The following is a 26,592-nucleotide window of genomic DNA, read 5'->3' as shown; positions in this document are numbered from 1 at the left end:
ACAACTGTCTTGAGGAATTGAGCACAATACAACTCAGTCTTCGGAGACTTAAAATACTTGGTGTTTCATTATTTTCTTTGCTTTCCATCTGATTTCTTTAGTTAAAGGGTGATGGTTAGTTTACAAATAGGCTCTGTGGCCCTGAAAATATATCTGTGATGTTTCTCCCCTCACAATGACTGGTCAAGGCACGTTGCAACTTGGATTTCACATGTGATAGGAAAATTGTTGCAGTAAATGTGTTGAGTGAATGTCTACAGTTGCTCAGCTGGTGGGTTAAATTTCCCTCCTCTGCACTTTTCTTTCAACTTGTCCAATACTTGACCCAACACTGTTTTAACAACGAGCCCTCTATGTGGAATGAGTTTTCCTCATGACTGCATATTTGGTAACAACTACAGTTTCCTCATACAATACTTAGCCTAACGTTTACCAACCGGGTGCCTTCCAGAGGTTTTGGGCTGCAATTCTCATGAGCTACAGCCAGCACGGACAATGACCCAATATGATGGAAGTTGTAGTCAAAAAAAAACCCCTGAAGGGCACCAGCTTAGGGAAGGCTGCTCTACCTCAAGCTTCCTGTGAACAAAGACACTTATGCACAATAACAGAACAATGCATTTTATTGTTTCAGCTGCAAAACTCTGCCACTGTGCTGCCTTGTACTGTTCAGGAGAGCTGTGCCAGTGCCAGTGTTAGGAGAGTGGATCTGTGGGTTTGTCCCATCACACCAACTGCTACTGCTCAGCTACATTGGCACATGAGTTTATCAAAAGTCTTCTTTGGGGTAATAGCCGTCCCTTCCTTCTCAGAGGAACCCAGGAAGCTTCTTTCCATCTAGCCCAGTGTTGTCTACTAACTGGCAGGAGCTTTCTAGGGTTTCAGACAGGACTTTGTCTCAGTGCCAGGGATTGAGTCTAGGGTTTAAGCATGGAAAGCAAGTACTCTGAGCTCAGACCCTTCCTCTTTGACTGCAAAACAATTGATATTCTACTACATGGTATTTAATACACCTAACCCAGGGGTGTTGGGTGTATTAACAGCATTGTTGTTGGTCTCAGCTTCCAATCAGACTTCAACAACATGGCCAAAGGTCAGGGATGATGACAGCTGGCATCCAACAACATTGAAAAGTCACCACACTGGATGCCCCTGGCTTAAGACAGTTGAAAACATTCATCGTTTAAACAAATGTACAATGTACCCAGAAAAAGACGAATTCCTGTAAACTGTAACGTGGAGGGAGGCAATGTGCTTTACTTGATAAGTCACAAAGAAGGCCAATGAAATTATTTTCAGATATCTGCATAGAAGTTCAGATATTTACCTGCTGTTTCTTCTCTAGGACTATTGATGGTGTCACCTACCCTGGAACAATAAAGGAAAAAGAGGCTGCCCAGAAACAGTATCAACAGGCAGTTTCAAGAGGACAGACTGCAGGTCTTGTAAAGTGAGAGTGAGACCCTTCCATATCCTGATAGTTTATTTACACTCATAGAATCATAGTATTACAGTATAGAGTGGGGAGAGAGCCTGAGGGTCATCTATGTGGTTTTTGTGTTTATATTTTTCATTCTTATTTTGTGAACCTCCTTGAGATCTATGTCCACAGCATTCTCCTAATCCACCAAGCTTGTAACTCGACTCAAGAAAAGAAAATTGGATTTGTCTGGCACAAGTTGTTTTTGAGAAACCCATGCTGGGCTTTAGCGATCACTGCATCCTTTTCTAAGTGATCACAGACTGACTGTTTAATTATCTGTTCTTGGACCTTTCCTGATATTAATGTCAAACTGACTGATTGATAGTTACCTGGGTCTTCTCCCTTCCCCCTCCTCCTGCAACTTTCTGAAGATAGGTACAACATTTGTCCATCTCCAGTCTGCAGGGACCTCACCTGTGCTCCAAGAATTATCCAAGAAGATTATAGACAGAGCCTCTGTGTTAACACCCACAAGCTCCTTCAGTGAAGCTCATCAGGCCCTGGAGATTTGGATTTTTTAAAAAAAGTTTACAGATCTAAGGATTTAAATGGGATTGTTACTTTTGTAACATTAATGCTGTTAATCTTGTAACAAACTTCTTTTTAACCTGTGAAGGGCTTCTGGAAGAAAAACTGAAAAATTCAGTGTTTCAGTCAACATTGCAGCAGCCAGCAAAGTCACTTTTCAGCTGCAATATGAGGAGCTATTGAAGAGAACCTTTGGAAAATATGAATTGTTTCTAAAAGTAAACCCGAAGCAGCTTGTCAATAAATTTGAGGTAATGTACCTATTATATCATAGAATCATAGAATCATAGAATCATAGAGTTGGAAGAGACCACAAGGGCCATCGAGTCCAACCCCCTGCCAAGCAGGAAACACCATCAGAGCACTCCTGACATATGGTTGTCAAGCCTCTGCTTAAAGACCTCCAAAGACGGAGACTCCACCACACTCCTTGGCAGCAAATTCCACTGTCGAACAGCTCTTACTGTCAGGAAGTTCTTCCTAATGTTTAGGTGGAATCTTCTTTCTTGTAGTTTGGATCCATTGCTCCGTGTCCGCTTCTCTGGAGCAGCAGAAAACAACCTTTCTCCCTCCTCTATGTGACATCCTTTTATATATTTGAACATGGCTATCATATCACCCCTTAACCTCCTCTTCTCCAGGCTAAACATGCCCAGCTCCCTTAGCCGTTCCTCATAAGGCATTGTTTCCAGGCCTTTGACCATTTTGGTTGCCCTCCTCTGGACACGTTCCAGTTTGTCAGTGTCCTTCTTGAACTGTGGTGCCCAGAACTGGACACAGTACTCCAGGTGAGGTCTGACCAGAGCAGAATACAGTGGCACTATTACTTCCCTTGATCTAGATGCTATACTCCTATTGATGCAGCCCAGAATTGCATTGGCTTTTTTAGCTGCCGCGTCACACTGTTGGCTCATGTCAAGTTTGTGGCCAACCAAGACTCCTAGATCCTTTTCACATGTACTGCTCTCAAGCCAGGTGTCCCCCATCTTGTATTTGTGCCTCTCATTTTTTTTGCCCAAGTGCAATACTTTACATTTCTCCCTGTTAATCTTGTTTGTTTTGGCCCAGTTCTCTAATCTGTCAAGGTCGTTTTGAAGTGTGATCCTGTCCTCTGGGGTGTTAGCCACCCCTCCCAGTTTGGTGTCATCTGCAAATTTGATCAGGATGCCCTTGAGTCCATCATCCAAGTCGTTGATAAAGATGTTGAATAAGACCGGGCCCAAGACAGAACCCTGTGGCACCCCTCTACTCACTCTTCTCCAGGATGAAGAGGAACCATTGATGAGCACCCTTTGGGTTCGGTCAGTCAGCCAGTTACAAATCCACTGAGTGGTAGCATAGTCAAGACCGCATTTTACCAGCTTCTTTACAAGAATATCATGGGGCACCTTGTCAAATGCCTTGCTGAAATCAAGGTAGGCTACATCCACTGCGTTCCCTTCATCTACCAGGCTTGTAATTCTGTCAAAAAACGAGATCAGGTTAGTCTGACATGACTTATTTTTCAGAAATCCATGCTGACTATTGGTGATCACAGCATTCCTTTCTAGGTGCTCACAGACTGTTTGCTTAATGATCTGCTCCAGAATCTTCCCTGGTATTGATGTCAGACTGACTGGGCGATAATTATTTGGGTCCTCTCTTTTCCCCTTTTTGAAAATAGGGACAACATTTGCCCTCCTCCAATCTGCCGGGACTTCGGCTGTTCTCCAGGAATTCTCAAAGATGACTGCCAGTGGTTCTGAAATCACATCTGCCAGTTCTTTTAATACTCTTGGATGCAGTTCATCTGGCCCTGGAGACTTGAATACATCTAGACTAGCCAAGTATTCTTGTACTATCTCCTTAGTTATTCTGGGCTGTGTTTCCTCTGCTGAATCATTTCCTCCAAATTCTTCAGGTCGGGCATTGTTTTCTTTATCGGAGAAGACTGAGGCAAAGAAGGCATTGAGGATATCAAATGGAACTGTTGTAAAAGTTTGCCAAAATTGTATTAAATGAGTGACGAAAGCTCAAAGAACTGAATGCATCTTGTTAAAGAAGATAGGTGATTGGTTCTGAGTTACTTCTCTTTGCTGCAAGGGTGTTTGCTGTAGTTAAGATGCTTAACTCCATCCGAACTGTAGTATCTGTGACTTTGTCAATTACAGCATTATTCAAATTAACATTTCAGATTGAGGCAAACATATTCGAGCCCCAGGGCATCAGCTTTCTGGACGCAGAAGGATCTTTCATCACCAATGACTTGTTACCAGTCATACATAAGTCTTTCTCAGGGAAAAAGGTATGTTTTACAATGATACATAAGGACAGTTCCACAGCACTAAAAATGTTCACTAAACTTGAGACAGCAATAATTAATTGGGAGGTCTGGGCTAGATGTTTATTTGTGGGCTAGATGTTTATTTCAGGGTATTTAATCTTCAAGGTACTTACTCTCTTGCAATGTTATTGTTCATGTTTTCAACAGTAACGCCAGGTGAAGAACAAAAAACCTTTCATAACTGTTTGTTAAAATTTCACATGGATGGATGCTTGTGCTTTCAGGGTCATGTTTCTTTCAAGCCTACTATGGACCAACAGCGAACTTGTGTAGATTGTCAAACAACACTGTTGAGTGGAGATTTTGTCATAAAATACGATGTGAACAGAGAAACCCCAGGCAATTTACAGGTAAACAGAACTGATGTGAACTGATGTGCCAGTGGATGTGATTGTAATGTCATCCAACACTTGTTTTTGTTTTTGTTTTGCAGATGGTCAATGGGTACTTTGTACATTTCTTTGCACCACAAAATGTTTCACATTTGCCCAAGAATGTTGTTTTCATTATAGATATCAGTGGCTCAATGTCCGGACGAAAACTAGATCAGGTAACCAAGTACTCTAAAATCAACTTGAAATGTAACCAACACTTAAGTTAATGGAGAGAGGGTGTCTCATAATCATTTATTCCAAGCAGTTTAGACAGAATGCCTGCAGAGTTTAGTGGGTGCTTTTGCTGAGTATATACTTAAGTCATTTAGAGCCTGGCTGCACGATTATTTAAGGTTTTGTGATTAGGGCAATTAGGGAAATTGCTAGTAGACAACTCACCTTATTTGAGAAACCATTGTTTTCTGGAGAAACCGTAGATAAGGTATTCTATTACTAATTTGTAAACTATTACTGTCCCCTTTTAACTGTCCCCTATAGACACTGTGAAATAGCAGTGGGACAACATTATGAAAGATGAACAGTCTTTGGACAAAACCTCCTTTCCATTCAACTTTGGCAAGGAATTGGGAGATATTCTTTAAAAATTACATAGATTTTATTTAACGCCCAGAAGACTGCTGATGATGCACCCTAATTGTCAGGAGGTCCTACACATGAGTAGGAGTCCGGCAGAGGCACATGCTCGACTGGCATGTTCTCTCCTTCCTGGTTGGTCTTCCGGGAGATTCAAAAGCTTTCTCCAGCCCGAACATCACAGCGACTAATACCAAGAGGCATCCGCACACTTCAGGATCAGCAGAGTATAGGCAGTCAGTGTTCAGACTCAGTAGCGCAGCAATTTGGCTAATCTACGTTTATTTACATATATACACTCAGAGCATCATAACTCAGCTCCTTTCTCTTCAGCATCAGACAGCAAAGAGAAAGTACAGAGGACAAAAATCCTACATCATGGAAACACAGTAATAAAAACATCCTGTCTCTGTCACTTCCCACAATGTGGAATGAAAACCTACAACGTCATGTGATATAAACAATCCCATGACTGCAACACAGTGAATGAATCCTAACATCCCTCACTAATAAGTTGGAGAGGGTGTCAGTTAACTGGTACCTATTATCATTTGGGGAGGGAGACTACCCCTTAATACAGCAATTTTGGTTCTTCATCTTTGTGGAAATTGGCAAAATTACTTTAACACTTTGTCCACATTAATAATGACCTGGTATGATTGCTTATGCAAGCAGCGAGTACTATTATAGTAAGACACTGGAAGAACCTAGAAGGAGTAAATGTTATAAATTGGTATAGAAAGGTATGGCAGACTGCACTATTAGAAAAAATTGACAAATAGATTGAGACTTCCACGGGGACAAATTTAAAAAGACAATTTTACTGCAACTTGAGTTGACTTTATAGATTTTATGAGCACAGCTACAATTGGTAATTTTATGGCAGCAGCTTTTCATATTGTATAACCTCCCCTTCCTTTGGTGAACTGGGGGAAAGGGAAAAATTTCTTTTATAAAACCTCTTTATCACAACATCACTTATACTACTGGTGCTCTAGCTGTATTACTATTTTGAATTAAGGTTTAATCATTTCTATTACTTCCATTAATCTCAAAGTATTATTTATTTTAAGATTTTGCACTATATTTTGGGTTGATTTTTTCATTTTATGTGAATCATGATTTACTATATATTAGTTGTAGTTTGATTAGTTTGTTGCATTCTTCTTCTTCTTCTTCTTTTTTGTATGTTATACTGGTGTAACACCAAATCAGTTATTGAGCATGCTACTCTTATGGAAATTCCAATCTTGGTGTTTTAGAACTCTTATTGTGGAAAAATATTTGTTGTTCTTATTGTTAAAGATGTGATAAGCATTTTTTTTTTTTAATCACTGATTGTCCAGTAGAGGTGGAAAGAAGGGAGTTCCCACTGCAACTCTCCCTTGCCCATGAAACAGTTGATTGATGATATCCTCCTATTCTACAAGAGCTCAATGCTCACAGAAGATGCCCAGCAGTTTCCCGTCAAGGACTCTATATAAGAGTCCAGGGTATCCAGAGCTCCCACAGAACCCTTGAGAGCTCCCAGGGTCATGCCTTGCAAGCTGTTGTCTCTGCAAGCACTGAGCTCCAAATGAAGCCTTATATGTTTTCTAGACCTGGAGTTCCATAAATGCCACCTCTCCAAAAGAGCTAACTGATCTTAGCTTGTTATGCAGCCTTTGGGGGCTGGGGAAACATGAGAGACTCCTCTTCTGATTCAGAGGAGGGAGGCAAGCCTGAGTCCTCCAGTTGAGGGAGTCCCATTCTATATCTGTATGCAGGTTCAAAAGTGCCAGGTGGGAAGAGGGAGTGATAGTTTGTTTAGTTACCAAAGAGATCTCAGCAATCAGCTTACTCCAAAATTCAGCCACCTTTGAACAATCCCTTCATATGTGCTTATATGTACCAACTACATGACAGTCCCTCCAACACAGTGAAGATGTATCAGGATAGAGAAAACAGAGCAGTCACAGAGTAGGGTACCTGTCATGTACTAACTTTTGAGAGAGCTCTCAAGTTTGAGCTGAATGGAGACTTGGCCCACAGACCTTTCTTCTGCCCGTCATCCATCTGTATGTCCCAGTTACATTCCTACAAGGGCTTTTGACTCTGAGCCCCTTTAGGTTCTGTTTCTTCATCAGTGCTCTGGCTTTAATTGTTTGCCCTTCATTATTTGTACTTTAGACAAAGGAGGCATTGTTAAAAATATTAGAAGACGTTAAGGAAGAAGACCACTTCAATATTGTGTTGTTTGGGAGTGATGTAGAGAAATGGAAAGATACCTTAATACAAGCTACTCCTGAAAACCTGGATGAAGCAAGACGCTATGTTCAGAGTATTGATACTCGTGGAAGTAAGTTGCAGGAGGAATGGGGTTTTATTTATTTAACAAATGTAATATTCCGCCCTTCCCTTTGAAGAACTTCAGAGCAGCTTGTAGTTAATAAAAAAATAAAACAATATTCGGAAATAAAACACTAAAATAATTATTCTACAGCAGGACAATATTTCTATCAGCAGTTCTATTAGCTGTATTATAATCAAAACTATAACATTTTTAAAAAGCCTTAGTAAATGAAAATATCATTACATGGTTTAAAAGGTTGTAATATTTGGTGTAAGATCAACCTCCATGCTGACAATATTCCAGGGATAGGTTGCCACAACAAAAAGTCTATAGTTGCCTAATCTATGCCAGCACAGAGAAGGGTTATGGAAGCTCTGAACTGCTTAAAAACACACACCCTCTGCTGAAAAGCAGGTCACTGACACAATAGTGATGGGTAGGCTTTTCTTAAGTTTTTATTCCCATTTGTTTCAGTGAATGGCCCTGCTGCTCTTCCCCTGCCTGTAATGTATGCATTTTCCTTGCAATTTACATAACGTTTTCAAGTATTCTGCTACCCATCCCTGTGAGATGTCTGCTTACCTTAAACAGTCAGGCAGCTTTGTGGCCTGGCCTTAGCCCCACATCAGAGATTTAGCAGCCAGCTGGGGAGGACTGTAGGCCTGCCGGCAGATTTGCCAACAGCAGCCAGGCCTAGGTCTGGGGATTCCCCACAGGGTGGGCCCAACCGGCCAATGGGTATCACTTGGGTCCTTCCCTGGGGAAAATAAATTGAGGCTGCCCAACACTCCTCTGTTTCTCCATTGGGTCTCCCACCCTTTTTTCAAATGCTGCTTCTTTTATGCTGAGACCTTGCTATGAACATTGTTGGCCTCCATATTTGGGGGTCAGGCAGGAATATTTCCACTTGGCAAATTGGCACTGGCCACTTGATTTTCACCTACCTCATTACAATCACCACAACTTTCTGAGGTTGGGCACTGAGTAAGCCTTAGTCTTGGTTGGAGGGAAGGTTGTAGCTTCTGCCTGCCCCTCCTTGGTTAATGGTATCCATGTTGCTTCTGCCCAACCCCCAGACAGGGGCTAGAGCCATAAATAAAGGGCTTCACCGAGTGCCTATGCCAAACCTTTCACAACTGTAACTAATAAAGTTGTGGCCTATTTGAACCCCAAAACTCTATAGCGTCTGGTTATTTCATTACATAGGGAGCGACTGGGTAACGGGGTTTTTGCATGTGACACACATGCCACATTTCAGGCAGTTATTGGAGTACTGAGTTTGATTTTCATCGTAGAAAGGTAAGGAACAAATGGCTAAATAAAATACTGACCCCATAAGCATCTTCCAAGACAACAATGCCCACTTACCCCACAAAGAACTCCCAGTACGTTTCCGAGCACAATTCAAAGTGTTGGTGCTGACCTTTAAAGCCCTAACCGGCCTTTGTCCAGTATACCTGAAGGAGAGTCTCCACCTCCATCATTCTGCCCGGACACCGAGGTCCAGCTCCGAGGGCCTTCTGGCGGTTCCCTCGATGCGAGAAGCCAAGTTACAGGGAACCAGGCAGAGGGCCTTCTCGGTAGTATGTGAAAGATAAAAATAACTACCAAGCTTTTAGAAGACATCTGAAGGCAGCCCTGTTTAGGGAAGCTTTTAATGTTTAATAGGTTATTGTATTTTAGTGTCTTGTTGGAAGCCGCCCAGAGTGGCTGGGGAAACCCAGCCAGATGGGCAGGGTATAAATAATAAATCGTTGTTGTTGTTGTTGTTGTTGTTGTTGTTGTTGTTGTTGTTGTTGTTGTTGTTGTTACCTACCTACTCTCAGCAGCTAGAAACATCATAACCAGACACTGGAGAGACCTGTCAGGAGTAAGCATGGACCAGTGGTATCAAATAGTATGGGAAACAGCCTTACTAGCAAAATTAACCAATAAACTGAAATTGACACGGGGACAAATAGAAGAAGATGCCTTCACCCCGGTATGGCTCCCCTTTATCACATACACAGCTCAACAAGACAACGACAAGAACCCACCAACAGCATACAAATCAATATGGCTAACCTGATTCGAAAACACTCACCCACCCCACTCAAACATGAAAACAAAGTTCACCACAGCCAATCACAAACGAGCACAAGGAACACAGGCGAATAGCAAAGAGAACCTGCACAAGCGAAGCTGACACAAAACCCCACACATACATTAAGTAAAATAGAAACATCGCTACCCGACCCCACCACACTCCCATGGCGCTCTCCACCTCTTCCCCCCTTTTCTTCCTAATGTAACACTAATGTCTCAACAAATGAAACTTACCTGTAGAAAATGTAACAAGAAAAAAAGAGACATTGCACAAGAAATCTTTAATAAAAAATACATTAAAAAGAACCATTCTGCAGTTTGAAATCCATTTAATAAAACAGTTGCCTGCAACCCAAACGTCCACTTGAAAAGTAAGGTTTTGCATAATGTCTGGAAGGCAAGAAGAAGTGAGCTGTGCCTCATTGGGGTGGAGTTTCACAGCCTGCCACAGAAAAAGTCCTCTCCATATTCCCAAAGAAGTGTATTTCAGATGTTACACTATTCAGATTATCTGAAGAGGTAGACAGGTACAGGAAATGCGATCCTTCAGCTAATGTAATATTCATTCTAAAAGTCTATTTGGCTTTGGCATATTACTGTGGCTTCTCTTTCATCCCACAGAAGAAAATCCACAGTTAGTGATCAAAAGAGCTTTCTAGTCACACTCTGTTTTTACAATTTGCTCCTCTATGTTCCAGTGACAAATCTTTTTGGTGGATTAATAACCGGAATTGAAATGCTGAAGGAAGCTCAGGAAGCTGGAACTTTGCCCGAAAGAAGTGCTTCTTTAATTATGATATTATCCGATGGCCAACCCAATGTAGGTATGTTTCCTGACAAGCAAATAACTTTGACATGTGATAAGATTGCTATGGAAAATGATAAATCTTCACAGAAATTTATAGCAGAGGTGTTACTTCAAATTTCAATTGCTGCAGATCAGAGGAGTAAGGAATTTTCAGTAGAAAGGTCAAGATTCACAACATTCAAAGGCCTGCTCTTTGATAAATTCAATACTGCATTGTGAAAACGTGTGTATTTCAAAATGATTTTTAATGGTTATTTTCTGTCTGAAACTTTGTTGAAACTATGTCAATATTATTAGTGTGAGTCCAAAAGTAAGCCTTTCTTCATTGAAGGGATTTTCTCTAGGGCAGAGGTTCCCAATTAGCTAATTACTGAGGACCCCCTATTTTTCAAAAACAAAGCCATGGGACTTCCGGATCGGTCGCAATCACGTTCAGGTCATGAGTTCATCCAGCAAGCTTGTTGGGATGACTCAATCATAGAAAAGGGTAAAAGGGGAGCGAAGGCAACGCAATACCCATAAAAAGGCTCAGAAAAGGATTCTGAGCTCTGACCCAGCCAAGCTGCACAAAAAGGGGTTTCCCAACAGCTCCTGCACTTAGTAAAGTGGCAGGAAGAGAGGGAGAACTCCAGCGCTAAATACAGTGGCTTCCCTTTCTATGAGATGCCTCGAAAGCCTGAGTGATTCAGCGACAGATCTCTCCATAATCTGAGACTAAAATAATAAGACTGCTGGCTGGCAAACAAAGAAAAGGTATGTACAATGATCGGCAGGCAATTTGATAGCAAAAAAGGAGTCTAATGTTACGAGGGGGAGGAAGGAGGTCACCCTCAAACATGGTTTAAAAAGACACTGTGCTCTAAAATATTGCGAAAAGAAGAACTTAAGGACTTAATTCCTAATTTGCGAATCAAGGATATTGAAGTACAGAAAATTGGAATCTGTTGGAGACATCTCTGAGGCGGGCAGGAAGAAGTGACTGACACGCAAAAAACTGGAGAAGTGAAACAGTACCAACAAAAAAAGAGTGGCAAGAGAGATTATTTGATTACCTTGAATTGGCAAAAATGACGGATAAAAAAACCCAGTGCCCTCAAATTAAAACCTGGACTTGCTTCAAATAATTTTTGCAAAACAAAGTATGGTTCACGAATACAACATATGGAGAAGGGTAGAAAAGATGAAATGAGAAAGAAACAGTTTATCAAGTTTAAAATCAGACCTGCGTTAAGGAGGAAGGAAGTCTAATAGAATAGAATAAGAACTAAAGCTTGGATAACATAAGTCCGTGTGCACAAACTTGCGGATTTATGGATCATTTATTTTGATCCAGTTTATCATTTATTTTGTGTGGTTTTTTTGTAGTTTGTTTTTTAAGTGTTGTGTGTGTACCTGCTGTAATAATAAGTTAATAAAAAGCATTTATATAAAAAAGGCAAAGCCATGGACCCCCTACTTTTGAACATTTTGACAACTCTGCACTAGTTACCTCTGGAAAGCATTTTTTTGAACTAAATGTGGGGTAGCCCATAATAAGCAAAAGATTTTAAGTATACTAAAAAAACAGACTAGGGCTGAGCGATATCTGGTTTTCAACATTGTGATATATCAGCAGCTAAACATTGCGATATTCTGATATATCACAATGTCTTAAATTGGAGATCAGGCGTGGGGATGAGGGAAAGAGCAGTCACAGAGATTGGGTGGGGGGGAGAGGAAGTGGAGTCACCTCCTCTGCATGGTTTGAGTGGGAGGGGATGGGGGGGGTGCATCAGCAGAGCAACCAGTGAAGATCCACGTCCACTGTGGCTGGTGCTGCTTTCTTGCTGACTGGGAAAAGCTGCTCTGCCTCAGTGCCCAGGCAAGGTAATGCCACGGTGCCTTGAAGTGAGGGCAATTGACTGCCCTGTTCTGCGTCAGCATGAGAGGAAGGCAGCTCAGATCAGCGCTGTTATCGGCTGAGGTCACCGTGCGATATCAGCAGTACCTGAAATTGGTTGCCCTGCTCTCCCTTATGTGAGGAGCGATATATTGCTGCGAATTGCTGGGTCAAAATCGTTATTGTGGTGTGATTTCAAAACTGATCTTGGCCAATATATCGAAAAACCTCACAGTGCTGAAACAGTCCATATATCTGTGATATTACCATGCAAAAATGACAAAAAATTAGGCCAGGGATGGGGCCGCGGACCCCCAGGGGTCTTCAGACCCCTAACTGAGAACCACTGCTTCAGGGTATCCCTGGTTTATGGGCACATTTAGTTGCTCGTTGTTATCTATACAAGTTCTGTGATGTATTATAAAAATAGTAATTCAGTGTATAGATCATGTGAGTTGGCAAGAAGTACGTTTATTAAACATAGTCACATGGTTTCTATAAGTGACCACCTTGAATTCCTATCTACAAGATGAATGATCCTGCTGAATGTGTTCTAAACTTTTTTCCTATTTGGGAAGAGAAAAACATTAATACTGGTATCTCAGAAACAAGTATAACAGGATTTTTGTTGCTTTTTTCTATAAATGTGTGTAACCATGAGAAACCTATTCAACATTAATTATTGTCTGTGTTTTCATACAGGAGTGAGTAGCATCCAAGAAATTTTACTCAGAACCAAAAATGCAACTCAAGGGAAATTCCCCATATATAATCTTGGGTTTGGTTATGACCTTGACTATGGCTTTTTAGAAAAGTTGGCCACGGAGAACAATGGAGTGGCTCGTCGTATCTATGAAGATTCTGATTCAGCCCTACAGTTACAGGTAAAATATGATAACATTAGGTGACAATTTTTTTAAAAAAGGTTAAAACAGATAAGCTACTGTTATTTTCAGAATGAAGACTCATCCACTTTAGTACCGCAGCATGGTATTGTTACACACCACCCCAATCTCCACAAATGGTACAAGATTCCAGGGGGTGCAGGAATATTTAACCAGGGTCTGTGTTTCCTTTTGGGACAATGAGGCACAGCAGATACTGATTTAGACATGTGTAGAACCTGTGTTGCAGGGAACCAGGCAGAGGGCCTTCTTGGTGATGGCGCCCACCCTGTGGAGCGCCCTCCCACCAGATGTCAAGGAAATAAACAACTATCTGACTTTTAGAATACATCTGAAGGCAGCCCTGTTTAGGGAAGTTTTTAATGTTTGAAGTTTTATTCTGTTGGAAGCAGCCCAGAGTGGTTGGGGAAACCCAGCCAGATGGGTGGGGTATAAATAAGATATTATTATTATTATTATTATTATTATTATTATTATTATTATTATTATTATTCCTGCTCTGCTTTGCTCAGCCCTATAGAAAGGGGCCAAACAGGAGAATAACTGTCCCTAATCTGCCCTGGCAAGGCCACCTCTCCTCAACTCTTCCTGTTCATAAGGACAAAAGCAAAATTCAGCTAGAATGTTAGGAACAACACGTGCTTTGGAATACCAAGAATATAATGTTGTGTATTTCCTTCGATTCAGTAAAGATTTTTAAGCAGAGAGAGGGTGGTTGCCTAAGAGGGATGCTCTAGTGCCCGTATGAAGAACCTTTGGCCCTCCAGATGTTGCTGAACTACAATTTCCTTCATCCCTGGCCTTTGGCTATGCTGGTTGAGGCTGATGGGAATTGTAGGCCAGCAACATCTGGAGGGCCAAAGGCTTCCCAAACCTGCTATAGTGGATTGAACTAGATGACCATTGAGATTCCAGCTGACTCCACATTTTATGGTTTTCTGGCCTTTGTTCAGCATGCAGAGGTGAAATTCTCCTACTTCTAATGTGCAGAGATTGATCAGTAGCAATCTTGTACTGGAGAGCTTGCCTTGTTCTGTGTTTGGATTTCTTTATCATTTTGCTTTTCCTCCAAGGAAATTAAAGCAGCATTTTGGCCTTATAGCAAAACCCTCACAAGTCTATGAGTCAGATTAAGCCTACAGTTAATTTGTTTATTTTTATATAAGAGCATTTAAAACATTTCCTTCATCAATAAGTAATCTCAAAGTGGGGCACAATAAACAAAGCAGATACTATTCTGAAGCAGGCACAAAACATTTGATGGACCAAGATCACCAGGAGATAATTTTATTATCTACATGTTTGTATATGTATATATGCATTCTTTTTCTCTTTACAAAAATATGCACTGAAACTAGGCTGTGTTTAAGTGTTGGTTTATTTATTTTTATTTTCTAGGACTTTTATAATGAGGTGGCCAATCCCTTACTTACAGAAGTAGAGTTTAAGTACCCTGAAAATGCCATCTCTGACTTGACTCAAAATAATTTTAAGCACTATTATGCTGGTTCTGAAATTGTTGTGGCTGGACGTATTATAGACAATGACCTAAACAGTATTACTGCAGAGGTGAAAGCTCATGGGGTAAGTGCCTTGTTAGGTCTGACAATTATAACATGTGTGTGTGTGTGGTTAAACTTTCTTTCCTGGCAGTGCTTGCCATTTTAAAAGGTAGGAATATAGCCCTGCTTATTTAACTTATATGCAGAATTCATCATGCGAAAGGCTGGGCTGGATGAATCCCAAGCTGGAATTAAGATCGCCAGAAGAAATATCAACAACCTCAGATATGCAGATGACACAACCTTGATGGCAGAAAGTGAAGAGGAATTAAAGAACCTTTTATTGAGGGTGAAAGAGGAGAGTGCAAAATATGGTCTGAAGCTCAACATAAAAAAAACGAAGATCATGGCCACTGGTCCCATCACCTCCTGGCAAATAGAAGGGGAAGAAATGGAGGCAGTGAGAGATTTTACTTTCTTGGGCTCCATGATCACTGCAGATGGTGACAGCAGTCAAGAAATTAAAAGACACCTGCTCCTTGGGAGAAAGGCGATGGCAAACCTAGACAGCATCTTAAAAAGCAGACATCACCTTGCCAACAAAGGTCTGTATAGTTAAAGCCATGGTTTTCCCAGTAGTGATGTATGGAATTGAGAGCTGGACCATCAAGAAGGCTGATCGCCGAAGAATTGATGCTTTTGAATTATGGTGCTGGAGGAGACTCTTGAGAGTCCCATGGACTGCAAGAAGATCAAACGTATCCATTCTTAAGGAAATCAGCCCTGAGTGCTCCCTGGAAGGAGAGATCCTGAAACTGAGGCTCCAATACTTTGGCCACCTCATGAGAAGAGAAGACTCCCTGGAAAAGACCCTGACGTTGGGAAAGATGGAGGGCACAAGGACAAGGGGACGACAGAGGACGAGATGGTTGGACAGTGTTCTCGAAGCTACAAACATGAGTCTGACCAAACTGCGGGAGGCAGTGGAAGACAGGAGTGCCTGGCGTGCTCTGGTCCATGGGGTCACGAAGAGTCAGACACAACTAAACGACTAAACAACAAATAGCTCTGTAGATAAAGTTAGAAGCTTCTTGCTGTGTGTGAGTTCAGTTTCCTTGTGTGTGAGAGAAAGAAGATTGCTTCTGATCCTGTAGCTGCCTATGATTCCCATTATGCCTACCCCTAACCCATTCCTGACCAACAAGTGAACTTGTCCAGAATTTTCACTCCGTGAGTCACTGCCGTTTAGATCCATATTTTTCAGCTTTCTGTCTGAAAACTTACCAAAACGAGAGCCAAAGGCCACTTCGCTAACCAACTCCCATAGCTGCCTTCACGAACAGCCATTCCCCATAGATATTATGCAGAGGTATGAAATATTTAGAACCCAACCTTGCTTTTTCGCTTCCCTTCTTGCTGCTTTTTGTCTTTTGCCTTTTATTTGCAAGCTATTATTTTAAACTGTAAATTAACTTGGTTGCTTTGGGAAAAGGTAGTATACAGATGTTGCAAGCAAGCTAATGAATAAAATGAAGTATTTCTTTAAAATGCCTAACAGGCAGAACAAGACGTGACTTACGCTGAACAAGCAGATGTTGAAGAAACAGCTAAAGCTACTGAAGAACAGAAATACATATTTGGGGATTTTATTGAGAGACTTTGGGCTTATCTCACCATTCAACAGCTTCTGGAAAAACGGTATTGGGCGGCGCTTTCTGATGTCATGGATAAGATCAAAAATTTGGAGAAATATCCCACATCTAATTGAATAAAGCTGAAATCCAATGCAAAATTTCCTAGAGTGTGGACAACTGAACATAGTAGGACTGTACTTACATAGGATTGTTCTGGAATTGCCCCCATTTTTTTTAGAAGGGGCAATTTTTCAAGAAGGGCATTTGTCATAAGTGGGATAAAAGCACCCTTCTAATGGATCAGTCTTATGCAGGGCTTTTTTTCAGCCGGAACTCAGTTCTGGCACCTCTCAGGTGGGCACCATTGCCATTATAAGCGAACAAGGGTGAGTTCCGACACCTCTTTTTTCTATAAAAATAGCACTGGTCTTCTGCTTTGTGAAGGCACTTCAAGTACAGTGAACCTTAAACCCTAAATCTAGCTCTTCAGTTTCAGCCATTCCCCGTAGCCGAAAACTTAAATGCTTGTGACACAGAGAGGTCTCGTCACTTGATTAAAAGTCTTCCTTTTCCAAGGTGGGAGGAAATAGTGTCTTGACCAACAAGCTACCAAAGAGGCATCTGATTAAAGATTATAATCTACCCTATATATCCAATGTTCTCTTGAAGCCATTGGAATTGTGTTCTCTTTCAACCGTACTACTGTGCATGTTTCAGAATGGTTTGCCCTAATTAATGCCATGTAATCATCTTACATGGCAGTTCCCTAAAACAAAGAACTCTGCCTCCTCTGTTCTCCAGCCTCAGCTGATGTTGTCAAATATATTCCCTTTTTTGGCCCACCACATTTTTCAAAATTGTTGCCAGAGTTGGGTGCAGGATTTGCACTTTCAGCTGCTGCTCATAAGAAAGGCCCTCTGTCTCTAGCAGAGATTTATTGCAGAAGCAGTGTGAATGCAGACACCCTTTATCATTTCTAGAATTATATCTTATTTCCCATCAAGGAACAAATACTTCTATGCAGTTATGTTGCATTTAAAACACAGAGGTTCTGTTTTTAGCTATTATGATGGTCAATAGCCACAGACAGACCTATCCTACATGGAGTACTCTAATTCTTTTTTAACCATCTGTGTCATTGACTGCAACACTAAGGTGGCTCATGTATGACCCTCCTAATGTTTTGGACCACAACTCCCAAAATCCCTGGCTGTGCTAGATGGGGCTGATGGGAATTGGAGTCCCAACGACATCTGGAGGGCCCCAGGCTAGCCACTTCTGATGTAATACAACATATGGGGGCAACCAATTTACTTGATGCTGTCCTTTCATCCAGCAATGTAGCAACGGGAGACGAAAAGACTAATCTGACTGCTGAAATCTTGGACATGTCTCTGAAATACAAGTTTGTGACTCCTTTAACATCTATGGTAGTTACAAAGCCAGAAGACACAGTGAATGAGACTGCAATTGCTGACAAGCCTCTGGAAGGTAGAGATATATTATACCGCATTTATTTTATTTTACCCGGGGGGTTGTGATCCTGACTCCCAATTTCATTGTTGCAAAATGCAATATTAAAATCAGTGAAAACAACGCAGTGTCAGAAGAATGTGGCGGCTAATACATATATATACCTCAGGTGTCAATACCATGCTTGATTCAGTCTGTAGCAGTAGAAGTCTGCTCACCCTTGTGGTGCGGCGGTGTTGGTGGATGGCAGAGACTCTTTCCAGGCCCCAGCAAGGAATCCCAGGATCGGCCTCCTGTTCTGATGGGTGGCGTGGGTCTAAGCCCACACCACCTGTCGGGAGACGGATCCTATCCTGCACCCAGGATTGGCGAATGGGGGTGCAAGCTCGAATGTGGGCTGGGACGGGGGACAGAGCTCTCTTCCAACCCACCCCCTCTATTTAAAACCTTTTCTTATGAGGCCATAATCAATATTTTTATTTATGGACATATTTATGGAAACATTTTTAGCTGATTTTGCGCCGCCGCCCCCCGCCTGTGCCCCTGGCAGGGGCCTTCCTCATCACCCCCTAGCTATGACCCTGTTAGGAACCCCTGCTTGGATTGACCATAGTGTGACTTCCAGCAGGCGGGCTGGAAGTATTTAATTGCCCCATGCCCAAGCCAATCCTCTTTCATCTGTATTCAATATATTGTGGCCTGTTTTGATCCAATACCAGTCTTTGATTTCTTGGGATTGGGGGCTAGGGAGCACAACGCCTGGGACTGCAAGTGGTTATTCCACATTCCTTTATATATCTGATATTTTGGATGTATCCAGATTCTGTTGAGAATGTTCTACTGTTCGTTTGCTTTCAAAGTACTTCAGGGCGAGCCCACCCATGAGGTGGAATGAGGCAGTTGCCTCAGGTGGCAGATCTGGCCTCTTTGTGCACTACTCGGTGCCTCATGCGCTTAGCAGCCTCTACCGCCACCTTCTTCTCCGCTGCCCGCTCAGCTCCTGCTCCTCTGTGGCCTCCTTTTACTCCCTTGCTGTGCCAGGGCTTCCTCAGGCTGCCTCCAATCGCCTTGGACAGCGGCTGCAGAAGAGGTGGCGGCGGCAGCAGTGGTAGGGGGCACTGAGCAAAAGAAGGAGGAGGAGGCAGGTGAGGAGGGTGTATGTGGCATTTTCCGTTTTGCCTCAAGTGGCAAAATGTCCTAGGCTGAAGTAATCTATGTCAGAATGAATGTTTCTAAATGTTTAACTCTCCCTTTTCTTCTTCTTTTTTTTCTTTTCATGTTGAAAACAGCTGATGGTAAGTTTTATTGCATTGATCGTTTTGCTGTTAATTATTATTTTACTTTAATTATTGAGCAAGTGTATACTAAATAGCTATCATGTGGGGGACCTTTGTCCCTGGCAGGGACAGATTTCACACAGTGTACCAAGTCATTTGTGTATCATGCTGTTCGTTGCTTTGGATGCTTTGGTGATGGAAAGAAAAGTGCCCTGATTTCTCTGTAAGGATTTTAAGGAAAGTTTTTGGAATTAGTAGTCTAAACTGAGCACACATATGGTTAATATTGCTACTGCAGTTTTAAATGTTAATTATGTTTGTGATGTCAGATCTAGAACTCAGAAATAATAATAATAATAATAATAATAATAATAATAATAATAATAATAATAATAATGTGCAAATACAATAGCCAAATGATAACTGGGCTACTATATAGGAGCTGAACAGACGAATATAAGGTGTACTTGCTTAAATCACTCTGCTACAAAACTGTTAAAGGTACAGGAGCTATGCACTCCTTTGTATCTGTCCACCCTAAGAACAGAATGAATCTAATAACATTTTTTCATAGGTATAACTTTAACTGGACAGCAGTACATATCTATTATGGTCCATGCCACTCTGACACAATTTCCCCCATATTTATGTTTCATTTCCATGAGAATTTTTGAAAGAATTCTTCTTAAATACATATTTAAATGCTTGTTGAAATACATTTTTAAATGTGCATTTCTCTAAAAACACATATAAAATACTTATTTTGCTCAAAATAAGTATCTAAATGCATGTTTTCTCTCACAACACACATTTAAACATTTATTTTCATTCAGGATACATATTCTATTGCACAGTTGACAAGTTTAAACTGCAAAAACTGTGTCACAACATTTAAAACCTTGTTTTGCAGTTCAACAAGGGTAGCTATCTTTTGATCTGCACATTGATCCAAAATGTCATTTCAGTATAGGAAGTCACGTAAACATCCCTATGTTCTGATAACCATTTAGAAGACAATTAGAGAAGATACCATAGGGAAAATAGGGTGCAATGTTTCAGAGCCCCAGAACATGAGCCCAGCAAGAGAGCAGTGTGCAGGGTGGGGACCAAAGGTTGGCAAGCTACCCCAGAAGGAGTAGGAAGTGTCTCCCACCAGAGATACTACCCTTCCCCTAATACCCCATAGACCCCAAGAACTCCAGCTACCATTCAGAAATCTAGTAAGACCTGTATCTAACCAACTGCACATTACAAAGACTGACATCTGTGGTACATAGGAGCATAGACTTGGCTTTATACAATATCAGGCCTTCTAATTCAGTCTTGTCAACAACACTTGCTGGCAACAGCTCTCCTGGGTGGTATGCCACTAAGTTTTACTGAGAGTAAACCTGCTGAAATTAATGAACACTATTAAGCTAGGTCCATTGATTTCAATAGGTCTACTCTGAGTAAAGCTTAGTAGAGTACCAACCAGATTTGCTCTGGAGGATTGGGGAAACTCCCACAACACATGGGTGCTGAGAGGGGGATGACCCCTCATTGCATGAAATGGAATATTTACCATTGTGCTAAAATACAATCCATAATAATCTGTGTTTTTTTTATTGCCTGTTTCATGGTTATTTCACCTCTTTTGTTTATTCCGTAATAACAGCAACATTTTTTCAATGAAACTGTGAAGTAGCATAAGATTCATTGAACCTTTACTTTTGTCTGTTCTGATCAGGAACAGTATATAATCAAGTTACGTTTATTTAAAATTGGTATGAAAATTCATCTCTCTCTCTCTCTGACTATCTCTTCTATATATATGCATTCTGTTTTGCCTCTAGTGTAACATTTTCTTATTTCTACATAGCATCACGTCCTGTTATTCCAGCATATAGTGCACCACAACACTACCACAGATATACCAGCGGTGAGTTTTGTTTTGAATTGTTACAGATAATGGATAGTGAGATCTGTGGTCTAAAACACTTAAGTTCTACAGTCGCCGAGACAGCATTCCATATTGTGACCAATTTCCATCATAACACAGAGACATATCGGTAGTTCCCAGTTCAGATTTCATGATGAGCCAGCGTTTGAAGAGTTAGGAATGTGCTGGAAGGCTCCTGCTCTCCCTCTTCTCTTCTCGTATTCAAGTTTCCTTCTTTACTTTCTGGTTTTCTCTAACCTTGGTATGCCATGACATTCAAATTGGACAGCATTGCCATAAAGCCATAGTTTGGATAAAGGGCAGGATAGAAATTTAATAAATAAATAAAGTATCAGCCCTGTTAGACCCCCCATAGGCATTAATGCTTGGGTCGTTATAGGCATCCGATATCATCCCTGCATACCCTGTACACTCAGGTGTCATACACATAATTCATGTAATAAATCTTAAATCATTATTATATCACATTAAAATCATTGTCAAATGCAACTCTCTTTCTTAAGCTATGACTATGTTGGGGCGTGTGTGAATGTGTTTGATCCCAATTAGTAAAGCTATTTTTGTGAGCATAGGTGGTTCTAGCATGCTTAAGGCAGAATTACATACTGTACTATGAAACAAGCAAGTGGTTCCTAACTCTCTGTTTGCCTCCTACCTCTAATGGGGAGAAGCATTTGTCAGGGAGAATTGGCAGGCGGGAGAGGGTGGCGCCTAACCCTTCCAGAACTACTTTGTCCCTGCAAATCCCAACAATCCACTCCATACTCCTACTATTTCCCTTCTGCAAGGTTCTGAGGTTGGAAGTAAGACTAGTTGAGAACTAAGACCAGGAGGAGAATTTATTCAGGTTAGGCACCCGAGTATCAGTTTAGTTTTGCCCTACAAAGATTCTACCTCCAGCCCCACCAATGTTCATGTTACTAAGGCAAACAGAGTTGTGAGGAACCACATCTGCTGCAGGAACATGTAGTTCCATCCAAACTTTGTAATGGATTGTGAACTTTTTCTGGATCACAGTAAGGGCATTACAGGCAGAGATAATTACTTTCCGCATTTCTGGAGTCTTTCAGTATTCTTTAGATCAGTGTTTCCCAACCTTGGGCCTCCAGCTGTTTTTGGACTACCTCTCCCATCATCCCTAGCTAGCAAGACCAGTGGTCAGGGATGATGGGAATTGTAGTTCAAAAACAGCTGGAGGCCCAAGGTTGGGAAACACTGCTTTAGATGTGAAATGAACTCGTGATTTCAGAGAAAGATGAGTGATCTAATTGTAAATATCCATTTGCAGTCGATGCAGATCCACACTTCATTATTGATGTGCCCCAAAAAGAAGATGCTCTTTGCTTTAACATTAATGAAGAGCCAGGAGTTGTGTTAAACCTAATCAGAGACCCAGCTACAGGTAAGCTTTTATCACACATGCTGAGCGCCACTTGCCACTCTCTGAGTGCACAGCCTGCAGCCTTGAGCCACATGTAGCTATGAAAGTGCTCAGTAACACCCTTGCATGGGCTCCTCCTCCTCATCTCTTGGTTGCTGTGCAGTCCCATCCAGCTGGTACCTACAGCTACCCACCCACCCTCACATACACACACACATGCACCAGCATTGTTTTCAGCCAGTGTGGTGTAGTGGTTAAGAGCGGTGGACTAGTAATCTGGTGAACTGGGTTCGCGTCTCCGCTCCTCCACATACAACTGCTGGGTGACCTTGGGCTAGTCACACTTCTCTGAAGTCTCTCAGCCTCACTCACCTCACAGAGTGTTTGTTGTGGGGGAGGAAGGGAAAAGGAGATTGTTAGCCGCTTTGAGACTCCTTCAGGTAGTGATAAAGCGGGATATCAAATCCAAACTCTTCTACTACTACTTTCCAATAGCTAGATGCACGTGGAGCCTTTTATCTCTGTTCTCACTACAAGAGGGAACCTGCAGGGTCTGACAGGTGCCTAAAGGTGGCTTGGGTGGGAAGTCAGTAAGGCCAGGCTAGAATAAAAGGATCTTCGATAGCTTCAAACTGAGAGTTTTCTCCAACAGCAATCTGGGGTTCAGCTAAGGCCTTTTATCCTGTCCCCTTCTGGTGGAGTTCCTTAGAGAGGTAGTCCTCTGGCAATTTTTTATATTGTATACAGTATTTAGTTGTCCATAGAAAACTGCTCTTTTAGCTACCAAGGCTTATTTTTCTGAAGAATTTTTATTTACTTATGCCCCTCCTTCTCTTTTTAGGTATTACTGTCAATGGGCAACTTATTGGCGAAAAGAAGAGCAGTAATGATGTAGGGTCAATACACAATACCTATATTGGAAGACTTGGGATTCGAAACACGCAGTTGAATGTAAAGCTTGAAATAACTCCTGAGAGTATCACTCTTCACAATGGCACAAAGCAAATGATGTTCACATGGCTTGATGAAGTCACCTTACTACATCCTAGGTAAAATTCAAACACCAAGCATGTTTTAAAATATATTTTTTTCTTAAGCAAAGAAACACAGATAACAGAAGACATAAAAGATAAGGAAGGACTGTAGCTCAGTGGCAAAGCATCTGCTTGGCATGCAGACTCAGGTTCAAGCCCCAGTATGTATGGGTAGGGCAGAAAATGTGCTTGCCTAAAATCCTGGAGAAATGCTGCCAGTCAGTGTTGACCAGCCTTTTTCAACCTCAGATCCCTAGATGTTGTTGGACTACAACTCCCACCATTCCTTGCTAGCAAGACCAGTGGTGAAGGATGATGGGAGTTGTAGTCCAACAACATCTGGGGACCCAATGTTAAGAAAGGCTGATGTAGACAATACTGAGCTATATGGACCACAGGCCTGACCCAACACAAGGCAGCTTCCTATTCTTAAATACACTTCCCCAAAGTCTTTTATTCGAGTTGCTGTAAGCGATTTGTGGTGTTAACCATTGAATGCACCTGTTCATACTGTCTTTCTTTATCCAAACTAGTTTGACTTTGAAAATCATTCGGAAAAAGAGCCTGGAATTTTCAATGGGAGAAGGAGCAACATTTATAGTGGTTTTGCATCAGTCATGGAGCAAACATGCAGTACATCCGAATTTTCTAGGATTTTACACGTTGGATAGTCACAGGTTGTCTGGGCGTACCCATGGTTTATTAGGTATGAATTTGTGAAATGACTGATATGCTGAACATGAAAAGCAATACAGTATTCGTTTTCCAGAAGTATGGAAACCTTATTTGAGTTGAAAACCTTTGGGGCAAGGAGTAAACCGCAATGTGCAATTATTTAAACAAAGGTGGAAAGTAACAAGTTTGATAGATGGGAGGGGGAGAAGGATGGGAGAAATAAGATATTTGCTTCTTAGTAAGTTCTGCTGAGCAAAATAAAGCACCCTTTTCAGTAAACTTAATAAGATTAGGCTGTACATTTGTTTGTTTTGAAGTTTGGGGCCTCTTATGTGGATGTAATGCAGCTTCTGAACGTTAAAAATGTAAACAGTGCAGTGTTTTTCCTTAATTTCCCCCCCCCCCCTCAAGTGTCTTATAAGGATTGGAAATTTTTGCCTTGCCATCATTTTGCATGCTAGGAAACAAGAGCTTAAATGTGCATAATGACCAGGTTTTCCTATCATTATGCCATTCATAGTGATAGTTACACAATTTTAGACCCTGGACATAATGGTCTGGAAGTGACTCTTTAAGATGTAATGTGTATTCTTTCACTTACTAGTACCGGTAATTCAGTTCCGCCATGGCTAGGGGCCTCCTACTCATTCTGCAGAGCGGGACCCTGGCCTGCTTCCCAGTCCTGCCCTAATAGCACCACTGGACATCCATATATTTGGCCTCATTCCATGAAAAACATCCCAGTGGATACCTATATCTCTTATCAGTCCATAATGTTACAGCTACCACAAGAGCAATTGTATTTGACCAGTCTACAAACTAAATAAAACTAAGAAAGAGACCATGTTCCTAACTGGGGATGTTTGAGAAATTTGTTATTTGTAGATTCTGATATAAACTGACCTGATCTGTAGCTCCAGCTCTAATGGAGACTGGAATTTAGTTATGCATCAGCTTTCCTGCTTTCTGAATGTCCCTGACATGGTTCCCACTTTTGCATTTTTATTTTAACAAAATGAGTTTAAAAGTCCATGTTTTAAGAGAAAATGTATTTAGGCAGCAATGCTATTCACACATACTTTGGATGAATCAAGCTGCACTGTACTCAGTGGGACTTCTGAATAGATTTATAGGACTGCACTATAGATAGATCTGTCTATGCACTAGACATACAATGCATATTTTGAGAAAAAATGCATTTAAAAACACAAATTTAAATACATTTTTGGTGCAGAATCTAGTATTACATTAAGTGCCATGAGGAACTACTATTTTAATTCCAGTTCTAGATGATTGTGAAAGAACAATTGCCTCAGCACCGCTGAAAGATCTTAGTGTGGAAGCAACTCAAACCCATAGTGATAATTGCTATTGCTTTTTTTTACCCTTTAGGGCAGTTTTTCCACCCAATTGACTTTAATATACTTGAAGTCCACCCTGGGTCTGATCCTCAGAAACCAGATGCTACAATGATTGTGAAAAATAACCAGCTGACAGTAACCAGGTAAACAGCAATTCGGGTATCTGAGAAATAGTATTTTGCCTGCATGAAGCTCTGGCTTTTAATTTTAAGAGTATGTATTTTTTCTTTTCTTTTTAGGGGATGGCAGAAAGATTACACAGAAGATGTAAAGCATGGTACAAATGTCCCTTGTTGGTTTATTCACAACAACGGAGAAGGTCTAATTGATGGCATATACACAGACTACATTGTTCCTAGCTTGTTTTAGAACAAGATATATTCATCTTTGGCTGCAACACTTTGAAGTGACAGAATATTTCAATATTATACCACTAATTACCACCCCCACCCCAAAAATGTCACCACAGATCAAGGTTTTTTGTGATTCCTGCTTGCATACAACACAGGCACCCTAAACTTCTACAAAATATTATCAGAAGTAGGATGTGTACTCTACAAAGCTAGGGGCTGCTGTTTTCTCTTATTAGTAGAGACTGCTTTGGTGGGTAGTACAATCATTTCTTTTATGAGCACTCATTCTGATTTCTTCTCTTCATATTAAATGCGGCCATGATTTGCATCATTTAAATGTAGTGTTGATAGGAAGAAGTTCAAAGCAAAGGTATCAAAGCACTTCATTTTGTATAATCATTCCAACTGTGATTAAAACTGTGATTAAAATTTCAGTTTCAAGGTCATGATTCTTTTTGTGGAAAAGTGGCATACCATTAAAGCTATGAATGAATGAATGAATGAATGAATGTTTTCTCTAGCCTCTAGCTAGTATAACAGCATGCTTGCAATCCCCTCTGCCAAAAAAATGCTCCAGGGGGTTCCCCAACCCTCTGGAGCAGACTCTGAAGGAGCACAGGGTGCTGGAGAAAAGGGGGAAAGATCCGTT

At 41.2% G+C, this 26,592-nt stretch overlaps 1 protein-coding gene across 1 annotated transcript in view; it reads left to right on the top strand.

Moving 5' to 3' along the window:
* The window catches only part of LOC114591599 (inter-alpha-trypsin inhibitor heavy chain H3), a 32,014-nt gene extending 5,637 nt beyond the window's left edge, over positions 1 to 26,377 (top strand). The window contains exons 4-21 of the mRNA XM_077923496.1: positions 1,346 to 1,450; positions 2,100 to 2,262; positions 4,185 to 4,295; positions 4,559 to 4,684; positions 4,768 to 4,884; positions 7,472 to 7,640; positions 10,418 to 10,543; positions 13,109 to 13,290; positions 14,710 to 14,895; positions 16,372 to 16,511; positions 17,784 to 17,986; positions 19,210 to 19,215; positions 21,059 to 21,118; positions 22,428 to 22,541; positions 23,362 to 23,569; positions 24,088 to 24,260; positions 25,622 to 25,733; positions 25,830 to 26,377. Coding sequence (XP_077779622.1) covers positions 1,346 to 1,450; positions 2,100 to 2,262; positions 4,185 to 4,295; positions 4,559 to 4,684; positions 4,768 to 4,884; positions 7,472 to 7,640; positions 10,418 to 10,543; positions 13,109 to 13,290; positions 14,710 to 14,895; positions 16,372 to 16,511; positions 17,784 to 17,986; positions 19,210 to 19,215; positions 21,059 to 21,118; positions 22,428 to 22,541; positions 23,362 to 23,569; positions 24,088 to 24,260; positions 25,622 to 25,733; positions 25,830 to 25,959 — 2,431 coding nt within the window. The 3' untranslated portion in view covers positions 25,960 to 26,377. The remainder of the gene's footprint in view (positions 1 to 1,345; positions 1,451 to 2,099; positions 2,263 to 4,184; positions 4,296 to 4,558; positions 4,685 to 4,767; positions 4,885 to 7,471; positions 7,641 to 10,417; positions 10,544 to 13,108; positions 13,291 to 14,709; positions 14,896 to 16,371; positions 16,512 to 17,783; positions 17,987 to 19,209; positions 19,216 to 21,058; positions 21,119 to 22,427; positions 22,542 to 23,361; positions 23,570 to 24,087; positions 24,261 to 25,621; positions 25,734 to 25,829) is intronic.
* Positions 26,378 to 26,592: the final 215 nt, after the last annotated feature.

The sequence above is a fragment of the Podarcis muralis genome, chromosome 2 (assembly GCF_964188315.1).
Source record: "Podarcis muralis chromosome 2, rPodMur119.hap1.1, whole genome shotgun sequence".
NCBI lineage: Eukaryota > Metazoa > Chordata > Lepidosauria > Squamata > Lacertidae > Podarcis > Podarcis muralis.
The sequence above is the reverse complement of the archived record's forward strand: the minus strand, read 5'-3'. Positions and strand labels throughout refer to the sequence as shown.